The sequence below is a fragment of the Periplaneta americana genome, chromosome 9 (assembly GCF_040183065.1).
Source record: "Periplaneta americana isolate PAMFEO1 chromosome 9, P.americana_PAMFEO1_priV1, whole genome shotgun sequence".
In the NCBI taxonomy this organism is placed as follows: domain Eukaryota; kingdom Metazoa; phylum Arthropoda; class Insecta; order Blattodea; family Blattidae; genus Periplaneta; species Periplaneta americana.
This window is the reverse complement of record NC_091125.1, coordinates 122821404-122842759: the sequence shown is the minus strand read 5'-3', so window position 1 is coordinate 122842759 and position 21356 is coordinate 122821404. Positions and strand designations below refer to the sequence as shown.

Sequence of the window (21356 nt, the reverse complement as noted above, 5' to 3'; positions counted from 1 at the left end):
CTATAACAGTCACGTGCTTTGTTTCGTTTCAACGCAGTTTGTCAAATTTCTCATTATTATTTATCTAGTTTCCTGAAGATGGCAATAGTGTAGATAATCTAACGAATCAGGAGTCAACATTGAAAACATGTCGGAGGTTATGCGTGCTTTACTTTTCTTGCATAACAGTACCGTCTTGTAAAAGTGTGAATATTAAAAAAGATTAGCGTGCTGATAATTTGTAAGAGTGAAAACAATGGTGTTATGTACAACAAAGAGTCTGTCGTGAGTAATAAATCGAGATGGGTATAAGGTTAGTTCCATATGGTTTTTCCAAACACTGGACTAGGAGATGGACGTTTCATTGTGAAATGTCATTGTTCTGAGAAATGTGTTCAAAATGTATTTCTTTTGATATGATATTAGAACATACGTGTATAACAATGCAGTATAATTTTACTTTCCTTTATTGATACTAATATCATAAAAAAATATTCTTTTTTACAAATGTAATATTATGAAAGGCTTAGTTCAATTAGGTTATGATTGCTTGGTAACATCCTTAATTTGAAATAATGCATTCAAGTCGTTGTGTGTAAGATTGAATTTACTTGTGCCAGAATTAGTATTCCTTAAGAACATATCTCTTGGTCTTTATGATTCGTTGCTCGTCAGAAAAAAAAAAGTCCGCTGTTACAAATATTTTCGTTTTGTTGAGTTTACAGGATCTTTAACATCCATAAATGGTATGAAATGATGAAATATTATGTTTTAAATGTTGGCTCGATTTTTTTTCCTCGTTTCTATTATAAAATGATATTCAATTGACATAATATAGTAGATCTTCACAGAATGACACTTAAAATTCATGCTACCTAACAGCCAATAATTATTGTTCATATTGATGGAATCATTTAATTATATAGCTTAAATAAATGATAAAAATGGATTTGAGGGAGGTGGAATATGATGCTAGAGACTGGATTAATCTTGCTCAGGGTAAGGACTGATGGCAGGTTTATGTGAGGGCAGCAATGAACCTCCCGGGTTTCTTAAAAGCCATTTATAAATAATAATTAAGCATAAATAAATGTTATTCGAAGGTTTTTTATTGAAACATGTCAAATAAATAGGTACAGAAATTTAAGTAACTAGCCTATTTGTGTTTCATTTTTTCCCCACATTAAATATTATTTTTTACATTCATAAACATAAGTCCTGCTTATATGCTTTAGCCTATTTGTTGATGTTTTTAAGAAATTTGTTAGTTTAGCTCATTGCCAATTTTCATAAATAAATATAAAAGTGGTTAAGAAAAATTAAGAAAAGAATGTGATGCAGGAGTCCCATTTAGGCTAACAATTCGTTTATGAACATTGTTGCAGTATGGCCATTAAGTCTCTTAAGTAGCTCTGTTAATGTATACTTACTTACTTACTGGCTTTAATATATACTTTTGCTATTATTTTTATAACATCGGGAACTAGAACGAGCAGAGCATTAAAAGAAAACCCCTTCTTTTAAATTTAGGCGTATACAATTAGCCTACAAATTCATTACAACTGAGGAATATTTCTACATTACTCTTAGGTCTAGGCCTAACTTATATAAACACTTTATTGTTAAAGTATACTTAGGAAACATAATTACCAAATGAAAGTAGGCCTATCCATTAGCTAGATGAGTAAATTCGGTTAAGTCATTTAGCCATGATAACTTGATTGTTTCATATTGTTTGCTATGAACTTTCATTTTATTTTCGAAACTGTGATGTGAATTCCTTTTACTACATTAAGGTAACGGCAAGGCCTCTGTAAGTATGTCATATATTATCTTCCATTTCTTCTCCAGAGGTCCTTAAACCAAGTCCAAGAGGTTGACTTTTTTTAAGTTCTGGATCACCATGTGGGGTTGCGTGTACATATAGTTGACTGTGTTGCCAGTACAGGATAGTATGTATTCTATTATTGCTTCCTCTATTTTGCATTTGATGCAGAATGGAAAAAATTTTGTTGAACATATTATTTTCATTATCTTGTTCATTTTACAATCTTGATTTTGCCTATTTAATTTTAACTGAATTGTTTCACCTGGATGCCTGCCTTGTATCATTTATGTGTGAGTGGTTGTGTCCACTTGTGGATTCTTCTTCCTTCTCTTCTTCTGTTGATCAAGATTTAGGGCAGATTCCATCATTATAGTGTTCTACCAGGCTTCAGATACTTGCCTGCACAGGATGAACAAATCAAGGTCAAGCATCGTACGGCTATGACGCTTGATATTGCCGCAGTTACTCCTACTTCTGCTGCCTGCGAAGGGGAAGTATGCTTGCTGCCCAGAATCGTCCTATCTGACGGTGACTGGTTTAGGATTTAGACCCTCAGGAGCCTTTCTGAGGCTCAGGTTTGGTCTGATCAATGCTTTTCTGCTCTTCCCATAATTTTTCTTCCTCTTGGAATACAGTTGAGAACCCTTTTTGGGAGTGTGCTGTCATCCATTGGGTTTATATGATTTTTCCATTTTAATTCATATTTTATCGTCTGATTGAGGTTCTGGCTGATATGTACATTACCAGACAGTACATCTCACTTGACGATATGTGTCAGAGGAAAAACAATAATTTTTTGTATACATCTGAAGTCTGATTAGTGTAATATTACTAGTCAATGATGTATGCAATGGAGGGGAAAAGGAACTGGTCACACTACCTCATTTTCTCCTAACTTACTTGATTCTTGAGTGATGCCTTATTGGTGCCACTTTTGAGGTTTCAATCCTGTCTTCGGACGGTTGACTAAACAAGCAATTCATATTTCTTTCTGTCTGTAACCATATTAGGTACACCTTAGTTTTTTCTTATTTTTTTTTTTCTTAATTATATCTAGCTAAAGTGAAACTGTGATATGGTACATAGATTAGACTAGATTCCAAGTCCAGATTAAAAACATCATCATCATCCTCATTCTGACAAATATTAGGTCGAGTGGTCTGTTACAGTCACTTGTTCAGCCTAGAGTTGCTCCCTGATATTCTCATTTCACTTTGGTCGAATTTAGTGTATAGGCTGGTTCACAATAAACCGGAAACGAGAATCGGAACGAAAATGGTAAAATTGTTAAAATGTGTACATTTAAGTGTAAGCATTCACAATTAACAAAAAGCTTGCCGGAGCCCAGGATCGGGAACGGAGAGTTGGCCAAGTTTCAACTTTGGCATTCACGTTTCCGATCACAGCCCACTAGATTCATTCTATTGCCATCTAAAAGCTATTTTGTCGTATATTTTGTAGCAAGAAGACCGTAACATAACCTATGCATTATTTTGTTCTGTGCTGTGCATCATGGAGCAAGTTTTATTTGATGAGATTCTAATATTGAGTGTTGAGGAAAATCCTCACATTTACGATAGTGGCGTGCCTCGTATAAAGATGAGAAAATGAAGGTGAATACGTGGCTTTCAATAGCTGCATCTTTGAACACCGATCATAAGCGAATCATATTTTATTATTGTATTGGTTGTATAACACACCACATATTCATGCTTCAATTCAACAATTATTGTTGTGTCCGTTTTTGTTCTATTACAAATGTTTCTTCTCTAATTATTATTTTACGTTATGGTAGACTTAAAATAGGTTGTGATAATAAATATGCATGGGCATATTTATTGTACCGTACCTAATGAAATGTTTCAGTTGAAATTTCGAAATTGGTTAACCTGTGTTTATGTTGGCTGCCTTGTACTCGTGAGAAAACACCATTGGTCAATTATACACATCATCAGAATGCGTAATATCGACTTTACATATCATTATTGACATGCATATCGATATGCATAGTCGTCTACGTTCTCGGTTTATTGTGAACGAAAAATTTTCATATTCACGTCCTCTGCTTCTCATTTTCATTCTGGTTCTCATTCCCGGTCTATTGTGAACCAGCCTTATCCCGCAGTCATCCTCATGAATCTCATTTCGCATGCTGTGATTCTGCTAATATCATGAGCTCTTAATGTCCGTACCTCACTTCCATAAGAGAGAACTGGTCTTACGAAAATATTAAAAACATAACCTTGTTTTATGTACAAGATGTGATGAAAACAATTTAGGTACTGGGTATTGGTACTTATACCAAAATACTGTATAAAGAAAATCTATTACTGCATAGTAATAATCCAGTTGATACTATCTTGATAAATCACAAAAGTGTTAATAAGAAAGTAACTTAATAGGCTTGTACATTCCTTCTGAAGCAAAGCTCTTACATTATCCATGAACTGAATAGACCCATATATATTCTGATGGTTCCCTCTCTGACGAGGTTGAAGGAGCTGGTGCAAGTGTAACTTGTTAGTTGTTCTCTTTTTTTATAAGAAAGTAGTTGGACACACCACAAATTTTGATGGTGAAAGTGAATCAATTTATACATCTCTACAAAAAATATTTATGTGGCTGCAACACTGCAAGAAAATTGTTACATTATCTGATTCTAAAACTGAAATTGAAGCAATAGCAGTAGCGTCTGTTACTTGTGCAAAAGTGACCTTTCTACGTGAGAAAAAATGACAGCTGCAAATTTAAATTATGAAATTTGAGACAAAGCGAGGCCAAATTCTATGTCTTCAACATTTTCACCACTAATTATTTGTTGTTGTTTTATTGTAAGTTCTGAAATATAAGACTGTAAATGGCAACATTTGTAAAATGCAGTATTATGCAATTTAACATAACATGTACTAAAATATAAAAATGGAATTAATATGTAAGATGAACCTTTAAATATGTTTTATTATACATAAAAAAACATGAATTTATCCCAAAAAGACCAAAACATGCAAATATACACGGAAAAAGTATTCGTATTTTGGCTCACTAGTTGGCCTGAATGGTGCAGTCGGTACAGTGCTGGCCTTCTTTACCCGACATTGCAGGTTCGATCCCAGCATAGGTCGATGTGCTTAAATGCGACATGCTTATGTGTCAGTAGATTTACTGGCATGTAAAAAAACTCCTGTGGGACAAAATTCCGGCACACCAGCGATGCTGATATAACCTAGGCAATTGTGAGCGTCTTTAAATAAAACATAATTTACAATTTCGACTTACTAAGTCATGAAACGGATATTTACAAAGTTTGAGAAGTGTACTTAGCAAGCTTATATATAAACATGCATTTGGATGAAAATCGTGCATTTAGTTAGACTATATTGACTCTCACCTATTCTTTGCCTTGCATCGACGTGACTTTAGTTTTGTTTATGGAGATATTTATATTCCATATTTTCTACTGCCATTAAATACGGTAGATTGTGTGTTGCTGTTTGAAAATTATCTTCAGAATCACACATTACAACTTGATCATTTGCATACAAAAGCAATTATGCAGTTTGCCGAGATATTCTAATACCTTTAGGTTTAGTGTTCTTTCAGTCGACTTATTTATATAAGAACTTTATTCTCGGAATACCCTTAACCTCTGTTCCTCTCTCAAAGTACGATCATAGAAAAGAACTGTAATGTAACTGTTTTATAAATTCTAACTTTCAGTTTTTTTGAAAGCAGACTGGTGGATGACAAAGTTTCTCAAATGAATAATAGCAGGCATTTCCCATATTTATTCTACGTTTAATTTCCTCTCGAGTGTCATATATATTTTGTTACTGTTGCTCCAAGGTTTTGAATTTTTCTACCTTTGCAAAGGATAAATTTCCATTTTTTTTTTTTTTTACTTTCATTTCTGGTCATGAGACATAATCATATAATTTTTTTTTTTCGGGATTTACTAGTACTTCCAAAACTATCATGTGTAGTCTTAGACACAAAAAATTACCGATCTTCTGTAGCATGAATTTGTCGAAGTCCACTTCGGGCAGCGCCTGGTTCACACAACTAGAGAAAGGATGTTTATTTTTCATCTGATTTACGCCTTGATTATAGCTTTGTTTTAGATTAATTATAACCAGTGCTTTTTTTTTTCTGGCGGTATGCAGCAGTACATAATCCGGCACCTTTCCCCATTCAACATTTTAAATTTGACATTCTGTCATAGGATGGAGAATGGCAATTTAATTGTACAATCAGCAATGGATACAAAAGGCAAGCTGTGACTCCATGAAGAAGAGTTGCCCGTAAAATACTTTCCTAACTCAAGTGCTGTTATAAATCTATATAACTTAGTTTTTGTATAAGAAATTCGTTCAGCTCTCATAGAATCAGCTAAAGTCTTCTGAGAGGGACTTTGCATATGGCAGCTGGTCATTTCTTTTGTCTAAGATTACATGCGAGTTTGGGTCTCATGTTTTGCTGCTAACTTCAAAAGTTCTCCCAAATTTAAAACTGGTCTGATCACTGTGGCTTTAGATTTCACTACATCTTTATCTGTTGTACTCATAATAATTTGTTACTTTAGTTGTTACCTTGTATAATCCATTCTTACTGTTCAGTTGAAACCTATAATTCTTTCTCTTTAACAGCATTGCTTTCTTACAGTTTGTTCCAAATAACTATATTTCAGATTTTAATTGTTTGTGTGAAATGTGTCATAACCTTAAGAAAACTTATTTCTTGGGCTTCTAGTTTTATTTCTTGTAGTACTTGACAATAAATTATGTCAGTTTAGATATATAATTTGTACAGTTTCAGTAATATATTTTTTGACATCTCATTAACGTAAGTCTATACTGTATTTGAAAAATATTTTAGTTGCAGGTGATCAGAAGTAAAGCTGTGAAGTATCACTATGTCTCGATATGGACGTGAATCAGAAAGCAGAGGTGAGATAGTTTGAATCATTAGATCAATAATGATTATTGATGTTTTATTATGAAATTAATTTCTCAAAACTTTTTCTTACTTATTTTCCAGTCTTTACATACGTGGATGATGTTCCAGTCAAAATTGCTGAACAATATAAACCACCAAGAAGAGTTACTTTACCTCTTAGCTATCAGCATCGCCTTTCAGTTGAGACTGTTACAGAAGAGGTAATGTAGTAGAAAAGCGAGGTCTAACAATATTGTTAAGAATAGATTATATTTGAAAAAATTTTGTAATTTTATATTTAATGAAGGGATGCAGTATCTATTAAATATCACTTTACTTAGAATTGAAAGTGCAGTTTTGTTGCAGTATAGAGGTGACTGTTGTGGATTCAAATCCTGCATAGGGCATGTATATTTACCCTTGACGTCCTGCATTATCTTTTGTGGAGACTTAATTTTACGAAAGTCCTACTTTGTGTCCCTTATGTCAGTCCAAAATATACAAAATATAAAGAGAAACTAGGCCTATTGTGATGCTGCAAAAATCAGTTTCGAGATTTTTCTGAATGTAAGTACAGCTGTCAAAAAAAAAAAGTGGCCGCACTCGTGAACAGTGAGTATTTTCTAAGTCTACTTCAGATAACAATGATGTTACATGATGCATACCATTATAGAAGCAGTTTTGGTACTAAGATGTTTAAGCAGGAGTCATTCACATCTGCGTCTCATAGAGCAGTGGTAGCATGTTTGCTTAATGATTTGAAGGTTGTGAGTTGGAGTTTTGTTCAAGTTATCATTTTATTTTGTTATCGTTCTTTATCAGTATAAATAATATTGAAATTACTATTTATATTCTGTTATCATTCTTTAGTGATATAAATAATATTCAAATTATCATTTATACTCTGTGATCATTCTTTAGCATTATAAATAATATTGAAGTTATTTTATTTTGTTATCGTTCTTTAGCGATATAAATAATAATCAAGTTATCATTTTATTTTGTTATCGTTTGTTAGCAATATAAATAATATTCAAGTTATCATTTGTATTGTGTTTTTGTTCTTTAGCGATATAAATAATATTCAAGTTATCATTTATATTCTGTTATCATTCTATAGCGATATAAGTAATATAAATTTAATGTTAGATTTGAAACAATACAATTGCATAATATCGTATTAGTGTTAGTTTTTTCTTCTTATATTATTACATTATACTATCCTGTAAGGAAAAGGAGTGACGAGGATTTGAATCTGAGACGTTAACATCTAAATTCCGACGTTTTCCGACTAAGCTACGAGTGCATAAGTGAAGAAACATATGCGGAAAAATTGGCCCAATCCCCCTCCAACGACGTCCTGATGATTTGTAGAAGATCGTCCAGGATGCCATGGCTCAGAACTGAAAAGAGAAAGACTAGTCGATTCCATGCCCACTCAACTGCAAGATGTGATCGTCGAGATGGGAAGAAGATGGACTGAATATTGAATCGTGTCTTTGTGTTTTTTTTTTTTTTCTAAGGCAGATGCCAGTAAGTTTGTTTTGTTTATGCCACGAAAGATATTTTTGTTGAGAATATAATCTTTCTTTCCTTCCATTTGCAGCCATAATGTCATAATAAATAATGATAAAGTCATGGCATAATACGATTCATGAACCTGATGTTAATTGCTATAACAGTCATAAAAGAGACAGGAGCAGTTATATTCTCTCTCTCTCTCTTAAAAAAAACATAAAAAGCCCTAGGTTGTGTTTGAACACACGATCTCACAAATACCAGCCCGAAATGCTACCATTATGCTACAACAGTAACATCGAGAACACTTCAGTTATAACTGTAGATATCAGACAACGTTGTCCAACAACATGTAACATCGCCTGTCTCCGAATTGTAGCGGAGATATCCCAAAGGGAACTTAGTTTCTAGAGAGCAGTCACTTTTTCTTTTGACAGCTGTATATGTTTTCAATGTCTCTGAGTTAAAAAGGAAAGTGGCTTTGGGCACTACATCTGTCTCTGTATACAGTGATTACTTCTGAATTGTTAATATTCAGTATCTGGGGGAAAACTTGATGGAATTTATTTCGAGATTATTACGCAAATACACCTTTTATTTCAACATTATTACGGAATTACAATTTTTTATTTGAAAAATTTTAAAATTTAATTATTTCAGAAGTAGCTATACCTTTTTATTTTAAGATTTTTACTGAAATTAACTTTTTATGCCAAAATATGATGGAAATACCGGTTTTTATTCCAAGATTATTACGGAAATACATTTTTTTTTGTTCCAATATTATTACAGAAATACCGGTACACTTTATTTCAATACTGTTATGGAAGTATATTTTTTATTTAGAAATTATTTCAAGATTGTTATGGAAATATACTTTGTATTTCAATATTATTAAGGAAATATAATTTATTTCATTATTATTAGGAAGGAAATATACATTTTATTTCAAAATATTGAAATACGTATTTTTATTTAAAAATACAAAAATATAACTTTTTGTTTCAAAATTATTACGGAAATAATTCGTCTTTCATTTTAAAATAATTATTACGGAAATACACTTCTTATTTCAATATCATTACAGAAATACACGTTTCTTCTCCTGGCCTAGTTGGCTCATAAGTGGTCTCTTCTTGATATCACTTGTGAGGTTCAGACCTATCTTCGGACAGTTGTATGTATTTATTCACACTGCAAATGGGTAAATTCTAGGTTCCAAGATCTTGTCTTAATTGGAAAGAAGTTTAAAGTTATCATAATAAATTCCTTCATCACCAATTGAAACAGTGTCATACGATTTACAGCATGAACTTATTGAGTTGACTAAACAACAACATTTTTTTTTTTCAGAAGCATTACGAAAATACACTTTTATATTTCAAGATTCATACAGAAATACACTTTTTTATTTCGAGATTATTACAGATATAATATGACTTTTTTTTTTTTTTTTTTACTCATAAATAACTGAGAAGATAGTTTGTAGCATTCTGCCTGTGTACAGTGAGTTATCTTAATCTACTTGACAGATACTTGTTCACATTCAGTGCCAGTACCTATGAATCAGAAAACTGACTTAATTTGAAATAACGCCAAATGTAGAGAGGTATAAAATTGATTTTTTCTGGTCTTATCTTCGTTCTTTTTCCTATAAGACAAAGGGAGAAATGTAATGTAGTGTGTATGTTTAAAAAAATGCTAATTATATTTAAGTCTGCAATCGAAAACTTCTTCAGGTAAAAGTTTTAAGACTTACAAAGATCTACATAAATTTCTTTGAAAAAAATTGACTTAACCCTAGTAACTAGGTTCATAAAGCAAGAAATGATATATTTTCTGCAGAACCTTTTCTGATATATTATACATATTACTACCAACTACCACAGTGGTTTAATGCTTGCATGCTCGACTTATAAGCCAAGGAACATGGGTTCAAATTCCTGTCAATCCACCCTGAATTTATAACTTGTGTTGGGCAAGCCTATGATCCAGCCAACATAGGGGTTTTCTCCATGTACTCCAGTTCCCCTGTGACATCCAACTATTCTCCACCATCATCATCATTAATTTTTTTTTTTTGTTATTTCACAATATAGACCTAATATTTCATGATTTAATTGCTTTTTCTATTTAGTTTTTTGGCAAATTAGGAGATAGTCTTCGTTGAAGATTTGTCTTGTCTCATTGCATATTGTACATCTGGGTCTTCATGAGAAATGTTTTACTATTGCTTCTCATGATACCGTAAATGTATAATTAAAGTCCGTTCAGTTTACGAATCTGTGAAATGGATTTCACTGTCTTATACATTTTGATTTCACTGAGTAAAACTTAAAACTGTTTATTGTTGTAGTATAACTTCAAGTTGGAAAAGAGTGTACTGCAGAAGATGGGAGAGTGGAAGAAGTTACGAAAGAAGGCTGTCATGGACCGAAAGGAGAGACTTAAGACTCAGGAAATGGCAATGTCTGAACCTCAAGAATCGCAAGTGGTCACTTCAAACCCTAGTGTGAGTCCTTCACCTTCTCCCTTTCCTACTGTGGAATCATCTAGCGGTTCCTATACCAATTCTACAGATACGACGAAAGTTGTTTCGTTTCCAGAACCTCCACCTACATTCACGAAATCACTCCCATCCACCACTAACCCGTCTTTGACCTCCGCTCTTCAGAGCATCTCATATCCAAGCTCTGGATCCACTCCAACTTCTCAGTATTCCATATTAACGCCTGTTCCAATTGCCCTATCTTCCAATATTACACGTACTAACAAAGCATCTACACATTTCAACATCTCTGACTTCGAAGCAGACACCTCGAGTCCGTTTGATAATATGGAACTTAAGACAATAAACGACATGGAAGAATTAGCTCATGTCTTACAGCCTTTGTCACATTCTCCCAATCAAATAAAACAGAAATCATCTGATTCGAATGTACCATTAAACAACAGTTTTACTTCCCCTGTAACTGTTTATAATGTGGATCAGGTAACACTTTGCAATACGTTCGATTCTAAACTTAAGAAAGTTCCAACTGTTCAGCCTCATATAAATGGTCTAACTGGATATGGTCTTTATGGTACCGGTCCTCGGATAAAAGAACAAGGTAGCAGAAATGATGGTTATGTTACCATGGTGTCACGTCCATTTGATTATTCTGTAGCTGCAATGCCACAGAAATCTGAAAATTCATATTATTATACAGAACGGACATGGGTGGGTGGTACGAATGCTGGGCGTGTGGATACTAGCTATCCTTTAGATCCAACTAAACAAACTAGCTGTTCTGTTACTTCTGAAAACTCGTCAATGATTCAACAGACAGTTATGGCTTGTGCTGGAACAGTTCAGCAGCCTGTTACAGTTGAAAGATCTGGTTATGCAACTCACACATCTACAATTCATCATCCACCATTGACTTATGGTGCGTCCTTTCCGTCCACATGTAACTCCAATCAGGACCAACATTCCCCGGGACGATCCTTGTCCAAGAGCGTTCCAGATATTGTCCAAGAACTGGAAAAGGAGTTGAAAAATAAGCATGCAGAAGAAAGTACTTCATCTGCAGGCCGATCAAGTCACACTCCTCCTCCTAGACCTAATAGCTTTGGGTCTACCGGACTTGAGGTGAGTTATCTAAAAAAAATATGTACTTGTACATAGATTAAACTTTTTAGATTAGAGATTCTTCCTAACATTACTTAGTTTTATTACAAGTCCATGTGACTCGAGAAAAATGTCGCAAGTTTCAAGAACAGAAATATCTATTTGTACTTGCATTTTGTGCTACTTCATGAATAAACTGTTGCATTTCTTATATAATATGTAATAATATATTACGATACAAGATTGGGAAGTGCTTTTTACAAAATCGAGGAAAAGTTTGAAAAACGGCGAGTTTTTCAATTTCTAAAATTTTGTAATGCTCTTCACAAATGTGTATTGTACAACATTTTTTGCGCGATCATTTTTTTTTATTGCAAATACAATACATTTTGCATTGAAAATTTGGAGCAATATTATTCCAAAGCCTTTGAAAAACTGCACTGTAATGGTAACTTAACAATAAGTGCACTGTAATGGGTCTATTTCGTCCCACACAGTGACATGTGGTCTAAGGCATTCTGCCTAGGACTCACATTAGGGAATGCTCACTGGTTCGAGTCCTCATGGGGGGGAGAAATTTTCTTATGAAATTTCGGCCAGTGTATGGCACTGGTGCCCACCCAACATCGTAATGCACTTGGAAAGCTACAATAGTGAAATCCGGTTGCGAAAGCTAGCTATAATGGCTAACCACATGATATCTTCATTCTGGTTGGATAATTGGTAGTGTTCTGTTATCTTGGTGTGGGTGTGCTTATAAACACCAGTGTTGTGTTATGTTTATTTAACAAAATAACACAATCACTAGTGATAAACAAGTATATATGAATTGTTTGTTCCGGAATTTGAAATTAATATATGCAACAAAAATTCAAAATTAAAATTTGGATTTCTGGCATTGAAGTGGGAAGAATATTTTAATTTATTTATCTCAGTTTTGAAGGGCCAGCTTAGACAATATTGGATTCATACGTTTACTATTTAATTATTCGTCAATTTATAATTTACTTTTCCCATAGGATAGGTTATTAGTCTTATCACTGTGTAGTCCAGTAGTGGGGCTGCCACTTTTTAGCCTCTGACAAGGAAGTGGTTCATCATTTTCCCTGTAATTGTCGGGACAGTTATACTGTCTGACATGGAAGAGTAGGCAGACTTCTCAGAGATCTACTACTGGATGAGGTTAAACAGGTCTAGAAAGGCCTAATTCGAGCTGAATGATACTGATGCTATTTAAATTATTATTATTATTATTATTATTATTATTATTATTATTATTATTATTATTATTTAACAAAGTCGCCCATAAACAATAATATAAATCAGGAATGGACAGAAATAAAAGAAATAATAATACAAGCAGCAACAGAAGCGCTAGGAACAAGGAAGAAAAATTACAAACGAAGAGGACTAAAAATATGGAATGAGGATATGGCAAACCTGACCAAAATGAAGAAAGATGCATACATAAAATATCTTAATCAAAAAACCAACGACAATTTAATTGACTATAAACATAAATGTGCAATTGTCCGTAGAGAAGTTAGGAAAATAAAAAGAAACTCCTGGGATAAATATATAAATGATATAGAATATGATGTTCATGGCAGACAGGATAAAGCTTATAAAATTTTAACACATCTATGTAAGAAAGAAAGAGATAATCTACAACTAAATCTGATACCAGAAGAAATATGGCTACAATATTATCAGGATCTTTGGACAGAAAAGGAAGAAACAGAAGAAGAAATTTTAACACAAATAGATGAAAACGTAGATCCTATTACTTTTGATGAATTATTATTAGCCCTTAACAATTTTAAAAATAAAAAATCCCCAGGAACAGATAATATCTATAGTGAATTAATAAAATATGCTTCATTACCACTGAAATACAGATTATTAGATTTGATGAACATATGTTGGAAATACGGACACATACCAGAAGAATGGAGAGTAGGGAAAATATGTCCAATACATAAGAAAGGAGATAAGAAAAATTGCTCTAATTATAGAGGAATAAGCATTTTGAATACATGCTATAAAATATATGCGTCAATATTAAAAGCTCGACTTAATATCATAATAGAAAACATGCTTTCAGAAAGTCAAAATGGATTTAGGAAAGGAAGATCTTGTGCCGATTGTATATTCTCCATAAATCAAATAATAGAGAAACATAGAGAACATAATCTACCAACATACATGATTTTTGTGGATTATGAAAAAGCATTTGACAATGTTTGCAGAAACAAACTATGGATCATAATGAAACAGAAAGGTATTCCACAACATTTAATATCAGCAATTAAAAGTTTATACGTTCAAAATAAAATTGTAATTGGAACATCAATGGAAAGAAAGAATATAGCAGCAACAATAAATAAAGGAGTAAGGCAAGGGTGTCCACTTTCACCGTCACTTTTTAATATTTATATTGACAAAATCGTAATGGATTGGCAGATGGATTTAAATGAACATTTTAAAATTAAGAAAAATATATTCGTAGATACATTGCTCTTTGCGGACGACCAAGTTTTAATATCCAGTTCTGAAAATGGGGCACAGAGGGCTCTATTCCAATTAAATAATATAAGTAAAAGTTTTAGCTTAAACATTTCAATTAATAAAACAAAAGTTTTAGCATTTAGAGGAGCAGATACATTAAGAGCCAAAATTGTCTTGGAAGGAAAAATTATTCAACAGATAAATTGTTTCAATTATCTTGGGTGCAACATTTCTTATATGAAGAATGAAGATATTCAAAACAAGATTAATAAATTCAGTTATGTATGCGGTGTCATTAATAGATCCCTAAAAAGTACTAGAAAAGAAACAAAAATTAAATTTTATAAGGTAATGGCAGTGCCAATGTTGCTTTATGGGTGTGAATTTTGGATCCTGACTAAAAAAGAAGAAAGAAGAATAGAAGCAGCAGAGATGAAATTTCTAAGATCTGTAGCAGGTTACACCTTATTGGATAGGAAAAGAAGTGATGATATAAGGAGGGAACTAAGCATTTTTAAATTAATAGACAGAATAAAACAATGTAGAAACGATTGGAAACAACATATACAAAGAATGGAAGTAGACCGCATACCAAAACTGATGATGAACTATAACCCAATAGGTAGAAGAAATGTTGGTAGACCGAAAACAAGATGGGCTCAACAGTATTAAAAAAAAATGAGACTGGAACGAGCCTTATAAGGCTTAATCCATGATGCTAATGATGATGATGATGATGATGATTATTATTATTATTATTATTATTATTATTATTGTTGTTGTTATTGTAGAAGATGTAGTTGATAATATGTGTTTTTGTAGAATTGGAAGCCTTGGCCTGACTTGGACAGTCCTGAACGACCTCAGTCTGGAACAAGGAAACCAACAGGAAATTCGACTCTGCCGAATCCATTCCGAGATCTGAGTCCATCAGCTCAGAATCTAGCAAAACACATTAGTGAAATGGGATTTTCTCTGCCTCGTGTAGCACGAGCCTGTCAATTACTAGGGGAGGATGATAAAAAGGTAATTATTACATATTTTATACTTTAATACTGCAGAACTCTGCTTTTAAGTCCCTGTAATCTTCGTTTTCCCGCCATTTACACAATTATTTTTGTCCTTTCAATTTTCATGTCTTCATAATTCTGTTTACATCCTGCCTTTATATTAATGCAATTTTAAGTTTTCCACCATTTACACAACTGTATGAGAGCAATAGTAAGGCACTACTGTGGAGTAACGGTTAATATATCTGTGGAACGAGCAGTCCTGAGTCCAAATCACAGTTAGAACAAGTAATGTGGTTGAGTTTTTCCGCAGTTTTCCTCCCTCAACCATTTTAAGTAGAATTGCTGGATAACTTTTTGTGTTGGTCTTTGGACTCATTTCGCCTTCATTAAATCAGCTTCATCTATTATCTTTCAATAACTTCAGGTCATCCAATAATGCAGCAGATGTAGCATCGTGATGTGCATCTATATGAGGAAGCTGCAGAACTTTCATGGGGATGCAGGGGCATTCGTGTTATGTAGTTGAATTGATGGATGGCATTAAGTAATGAATCATGATACCTACAGTAGTGCAGTCTTCATGTCAATATAGGATGCAACAGATGTAGTATTGTGATATTTGTATATAGATGACATCGATCTGAGGACACTGCAGAACTTTCAGGGGGATGGAGGTGCATTCATCGTCAGCTCCACATGATCTAGGTGTAGTGTAACAAATTTCTTAATTAAATATTTCACTTCTCCCCAGGCATTCCTGTTACCTCTCTCTTCTTATATCTTCAATCCTAGCATCAGCACATCTTCGAGTTACTTCCAATCAGAATCATAGGACCAACGAATTCAATATTCTAGATTTTCTCAACGGCACTTCCGTTTCCTTTGTCCACAAACAAGTGAAGAACGCAAATTACTTAAATAATTATATCTGAAACCTGAGTTTTTCCTTTCTACATTGTCGCAACATCACCCCTTCCCCCACACACTTCGACCCATCTTGTCCTGTCACTCCCATTTCCCCTCTCTCCACCTGTGATCACAGCATCAGCAGAGGGACCAACATACGACAGTTTTAATGATTTTGTCTAGTTGGGCAATGCAATTTACAGGACTTTGTGGTTATTATTGCGTATTGTAAGCATGTGACAGTCGTCAATTGTTAATACAAAGAATATAAAATGGAGGTGAAAAAGTTTGATATTAGAGTCCTTCTAAAGCACTACTGGAAACAAGATTATAAAGCTGCTGCCACAGCTCGAAGAATATATGAAATCGAGGGTGAAGGTGTCATTAGTGAGCGTGTAGCACAATGATTTTTTTTCCCTTGGATATTTAAGAACACTGTATCAACTACGAGGTTATTTACTGTCGATGGAAATGATTATAGCGAGATAAGGCCTAGGATTCGTCATAGATTACCTGACATTTGCTTTACGGTTGGGAAAACCTAAAAAAAAAAAACCCAAGCTGGAATCGAACCTGCGCCAAGTGCAGTTCTGGATCAGCAGGCAAGCGCCTTAGGCAACTGAGCTACGCCAGTGGCCAGCACAATGATGGTTCTAGCGTTTCAGTAATAGAAAAAGAGATATTAAAGATTTAAAGTGTCTTATAGATTGAGAATACACACAAAATTTTGGAAGAAATTCAACAAAAATGAAATATTTGTATAGTTTGACAACTTCAAGTGAAACCCCGTAAAACACGCCAACTTCTGGAATCTCTCTCTTTCTTTCTTCTCTCTCCGTCGCTCCTCGTCATTCAGTCACCAATCACCGCGTAAATATCTGAGAGGGTGTGTGTGGGCATCGCGACCAATAGAAGAACCACTCTCCAGTATTACCACAATAACGGATTCTTCATTTTTGCCTTGACTGTCGCCTAGGAAGGTTCCATTATGCTAGCATTGCAGGCAACTAGTCAACCTTTTAATGCTTTTGTTAGCAGGTTTGACAAACTGTGAGTGGACCTGCAAGTACATAGTGCATTCTCCCTTCCCCCCGTGCTTTCTCACTTGCTCCTCCCCAAGACAGCCAGCGCTCACGTAGTAACTCGGTCAGGGTTTCAGTTCGATTCGTCAGTCTATAGGTTGTTACAAGAACTTGGTGCTTCAAGAGGTACAATACATTGTCACACTAAAGACATTTAGAAAGTCATACAGAATTACTCTCTGCTAACGAGCACCGCTGACAAATGACCCGCATTGGGCGTCCATAAAGAATGAAGTCAAGGATAGCTGGTGACCAAGCAAGCCAGGGTAAATGGGAGGGAGTCGAAAGTGAGAGTGTTGTAAGAGAGAATTGTGAGGAAGTGGTTGGTTTGAAGACGAGAGGAATTCCGACTCAAAAGCTGTGCAGCTCCCCTTTTTATTGAGGTGACTCTTCCGCATCACGTGGCTAGTGACGTGACGCCAGACGTCTAGGTGGGAGAGAGCTAAGACGCCATATCTCGTGTACATGCACAGCAACTCGGTATGAGGGTGATACTGCAAAGTGCTAAAATTCGATGGGGATAGCGTAACTGGTCACTGCCATTTGCCTGGCCACCCTCCTAACTCTGGCTATTCAAGTGTTACAGAAGGGAAAAATGACAATACCGAATGTGACCAGCACCACACACTTAATTTAAGAAGGAAGAACCAGTGAATGTCTGGCGTGGCTAAACTTTTAGCTTGAAAATAGAAAAATGAAAATGACATGAAATTTAGGTACCCTCTTTCCAGCTAAAGATTGAAGTAAATGTAAATAAATGCACGTGACCTAATGGTTCCTGATTGGCTATTGGACGCACAACGCCTCCTAAATCATGCTTGTCATCTTCTTTCTCACATAAAAATAGTTCCTTCTAAAATAATTAAATGTATAATATACATGGAATATGAGTGAATTAAACATGCTTATAAGAACACTTTCTTACGATTTAAACAACATGTTTATATTAGTACTTTCAGACATTGCGTGTTAAATCATTGTAACGTGTATTATGGCAACGCGCATGCGTAATAGGCATTAAATCCCTCCCAAGGTGACTTGCAGCTTCACAGAGCACATCAGCACAGCTGGTATAACACAGTGCGAGATTCAGTGTTGCCAGTCTCAAATAAATTTCTGTAGAATTAAAGAAATTCTCCACTCTTCAAAGAATAACATTTAATCACGAATCTACAGAAAAAGAAAATCCACTATTCCCAGTAGAGAAATAATAAATATTAACCCTCTGTGAGCATTTTACGGGTTAGTTCAATGAATGTGTTGAAATGTCTGCAATATATCAGACGGTGGCTGCCCTGCGTGCTCACTTGCCGAAAATAATGCGCCCTGGTGGTTGCTTTGGTAGCTAGCTTGCGATTGCGGAGTAATACATTTCGGTTTTGTTTACGTCTACTTCAGTCTTTAGTTGGAAATAGAGTAGATACACAACAAAGTCCTACAAAACACCAAACATAAAAACCTGACATCGGAATGGAATTTATGGGAGGGGGGGCACTGTGGTTCAACACTGCGACCTGTTACGATCTATTGCGCTAACTCTCAAGCTAGATGCATTGCCAAACATTACTTATGAAACGACCAAATAATAAGTAATTGTTCCTGTTTAATGGTCAGCCAACCCTCATGTCTCATAGAGTGCCACTTTTTAGCTAAATAATAGTCTACAATCAGGTCATATAGACAATGACCATTTCTTTACTTACGAAACATGCCATATATATTAAGGTACGTGTACATCAGTTAAGAGAAACAATGTTTATGAAGTACTCGTCACTAAAAATCACTTGATCACACTTTGGAATTGTGTCAAAAGCCGAAAGCAGTGTGGTACTTCCTTCCTCCGACTTAAATCTTTGTCAGATAATTCTTGAACAAACTTGTGTCATATACTTGCTTATTGTCAACTGGGATATAGTCATTTGCACAGATTGTTTGTGTGTTGATACCCTTGACGATCTTACTACTAACTCCTCGACTTATCTGCAGTGTTCCTCTTTGATTGGAGGTCCACAGCATTGTGCTACCTGTGGTAATGATTTTATGTTTCCATCACAAAAGTGTTCTTTTTGGAGGAGACTTTTAGTCCAAATCATTACTGGAAGTTTACACGCACTTTTCCTGTTCTCGTGCTGTTTTATGAACCCAACAGCTTTCAATAGTATGAGTACATTCATTGGTGCAATCGCTTATATCAGCCATTGTTACATTATATTATCTGAAAGAACAATGTATTTAATTGATTAAATCGATATAGAGGTGACAGAATTTTGTGCCCACTCTGTTGGAATGTAGAACTTCTCTTTCTATTCTACTTATGTAAAAAGGGAACTTCATATTTTATTCTGTGTGACATATTATCATAACATAAATCCTCTGTATAATTTCAGATAGTGGAGTTTTTACTGCAAGTTCAGGGATTGGAAGAGAAGAATTATCCTGGTGACCGAGTGGAAAAAGCCCTTATTGTGAACAGATACAATGTTAAACATGCTGTGAAATATCTTGATGCAATGGCGCAACTTCTGGATCTAGGCTTTCCAGAAGATCTTGTGTCAGAGGCTCTTGTCAAATTTGATAATGATAGGGACAAGGCTTTGGATCAACTCATTTCCTAACTTTCTAGTCCACATGTTGAACTCAATGGAGTATTTTTAATACTCGTGATTGTACAGTGAGTATGGTGTAAACATGAAGAAGCATTACAGTGTTTGTATGTATGCTGTCCAGAATGAAGAAAAATTTGACGGAATAAAATTCACAAGAGTTCTTAGTAGAGATAATAAATCATCTCCTTTTTTAAATGTAAATATATAATTATATAATTATTTACATAGACTACTCATTACGTTAAAAAAAACAGATGTAATAACTTAGTAATATTAATATGTACAATTTTGGATCCTTAACATTTATTTCAAAAAATAATTTTTCCCCTAATACCTACAAGATTTATACAACATCTTTGAAGAATGTTGATATCGTGCTTTGATAAGTTCCTATGAAAGGAATCTGTGATTATGACGAGATTATATTGTACCTTTAATTTGAGATAAATATTCGATTCATAAAATTTCATTCATTTCCATAATGTATGTCAAGATGGAGAAGTGAATTATATTAATTGAAAATAATATAAGATGCAGAAGAAAGAATAATATTTAAAGTTCTGAAATGAGTATAGTTATGATGTAGTAAGACAAAGAAAGTAGCTTGAATTATAAACATCTGGAGGAAGAGAATCTGTTTTTAAGAAAATTATATTCAGAATTACTATACTGCAGTGAAACCTGTAAAATTTTCTCAGGTTAAAAGAAAAGGACCTTATTATTTTCGTTGTCTTGATTATATATCTGTTTTCAATAATAATAGTCTTACTTGAAGCCATATGATATTGTATTCATATTGATTTGGATTGACTATTTAGAATGTTACTAACATTTCGTAAGAACGCATTTTCAACAATATCATTATGCTTCTGTGTGTTCACATAAGCTATTTTCGCCCATGAAATTCGCTGTTTTGCAGACATCTCTCAGGTCACCATTCCTTTAGAATTCTTTGTAAACAGAGTACCACAAAGATCAAGTTAGCCAGCTTGGTGGCTTTTAAGTGTTCTGTTTCTTAGCTTTGCAATATATACAGCAGATAACAGTTTCATTTACTCTTCATGCTCTAAATTGCGAACTTTGACTCTGAGAAAAATTATAAAATTACTCTATATAACTACAGGTATAATACAGTAAAACTCCTTTTTAACGAAACTCTAGTAGGCTTGAATAATTTCAAGGGAAAAATTGTTCCAGGGCCGGGTATCGATCCCGGGACCTCTGGCTGAACGCACCTGTGCTCTACCAACTGAACTATCCAGGAACTCTACCCAACATGTCTCAATTTTTCCCCTTATATCCACATATCTGACGAGATGCCAGAAAACCACATCGAGTGCACACAAACTCTGTGTGACTTGAAATTGTAGTTTT

The 21356-nt window shown here is 34.3% G+C and overlaps 1 protein-coding gene across 1 annotated transcript; it reads left to right on the top strand.

Moving 5' to 3' along the window:
• Window positions 1-15: 15 nt before the first annotated feature.
• LOC138706443 (ubiquitin-associated protein 1) lies at window positions 16-20282 on the top strand. Its single transcript, XM_069835752.1, has 6 exons — window positions 16-292; window positions 6680-6750; window positions 6842-6960; window positions 10614-11888; window positions 15198-15401; window positions 19764-20282. The coding sequence occupies exons 2-6, from the start codon at window positions 6717-6719 to the stop codon at window positions 19989-19991; spliced, it is 1860 nt and encodes a 619-aa protein (XP_069691853.1). The 5' UTR covers window positions 16-292; window positions 6680-6716; the 3' UTR covers window positions 19992-20282.
• Window positions 20283-21356: the final 1074 nt, after the last annotated feature.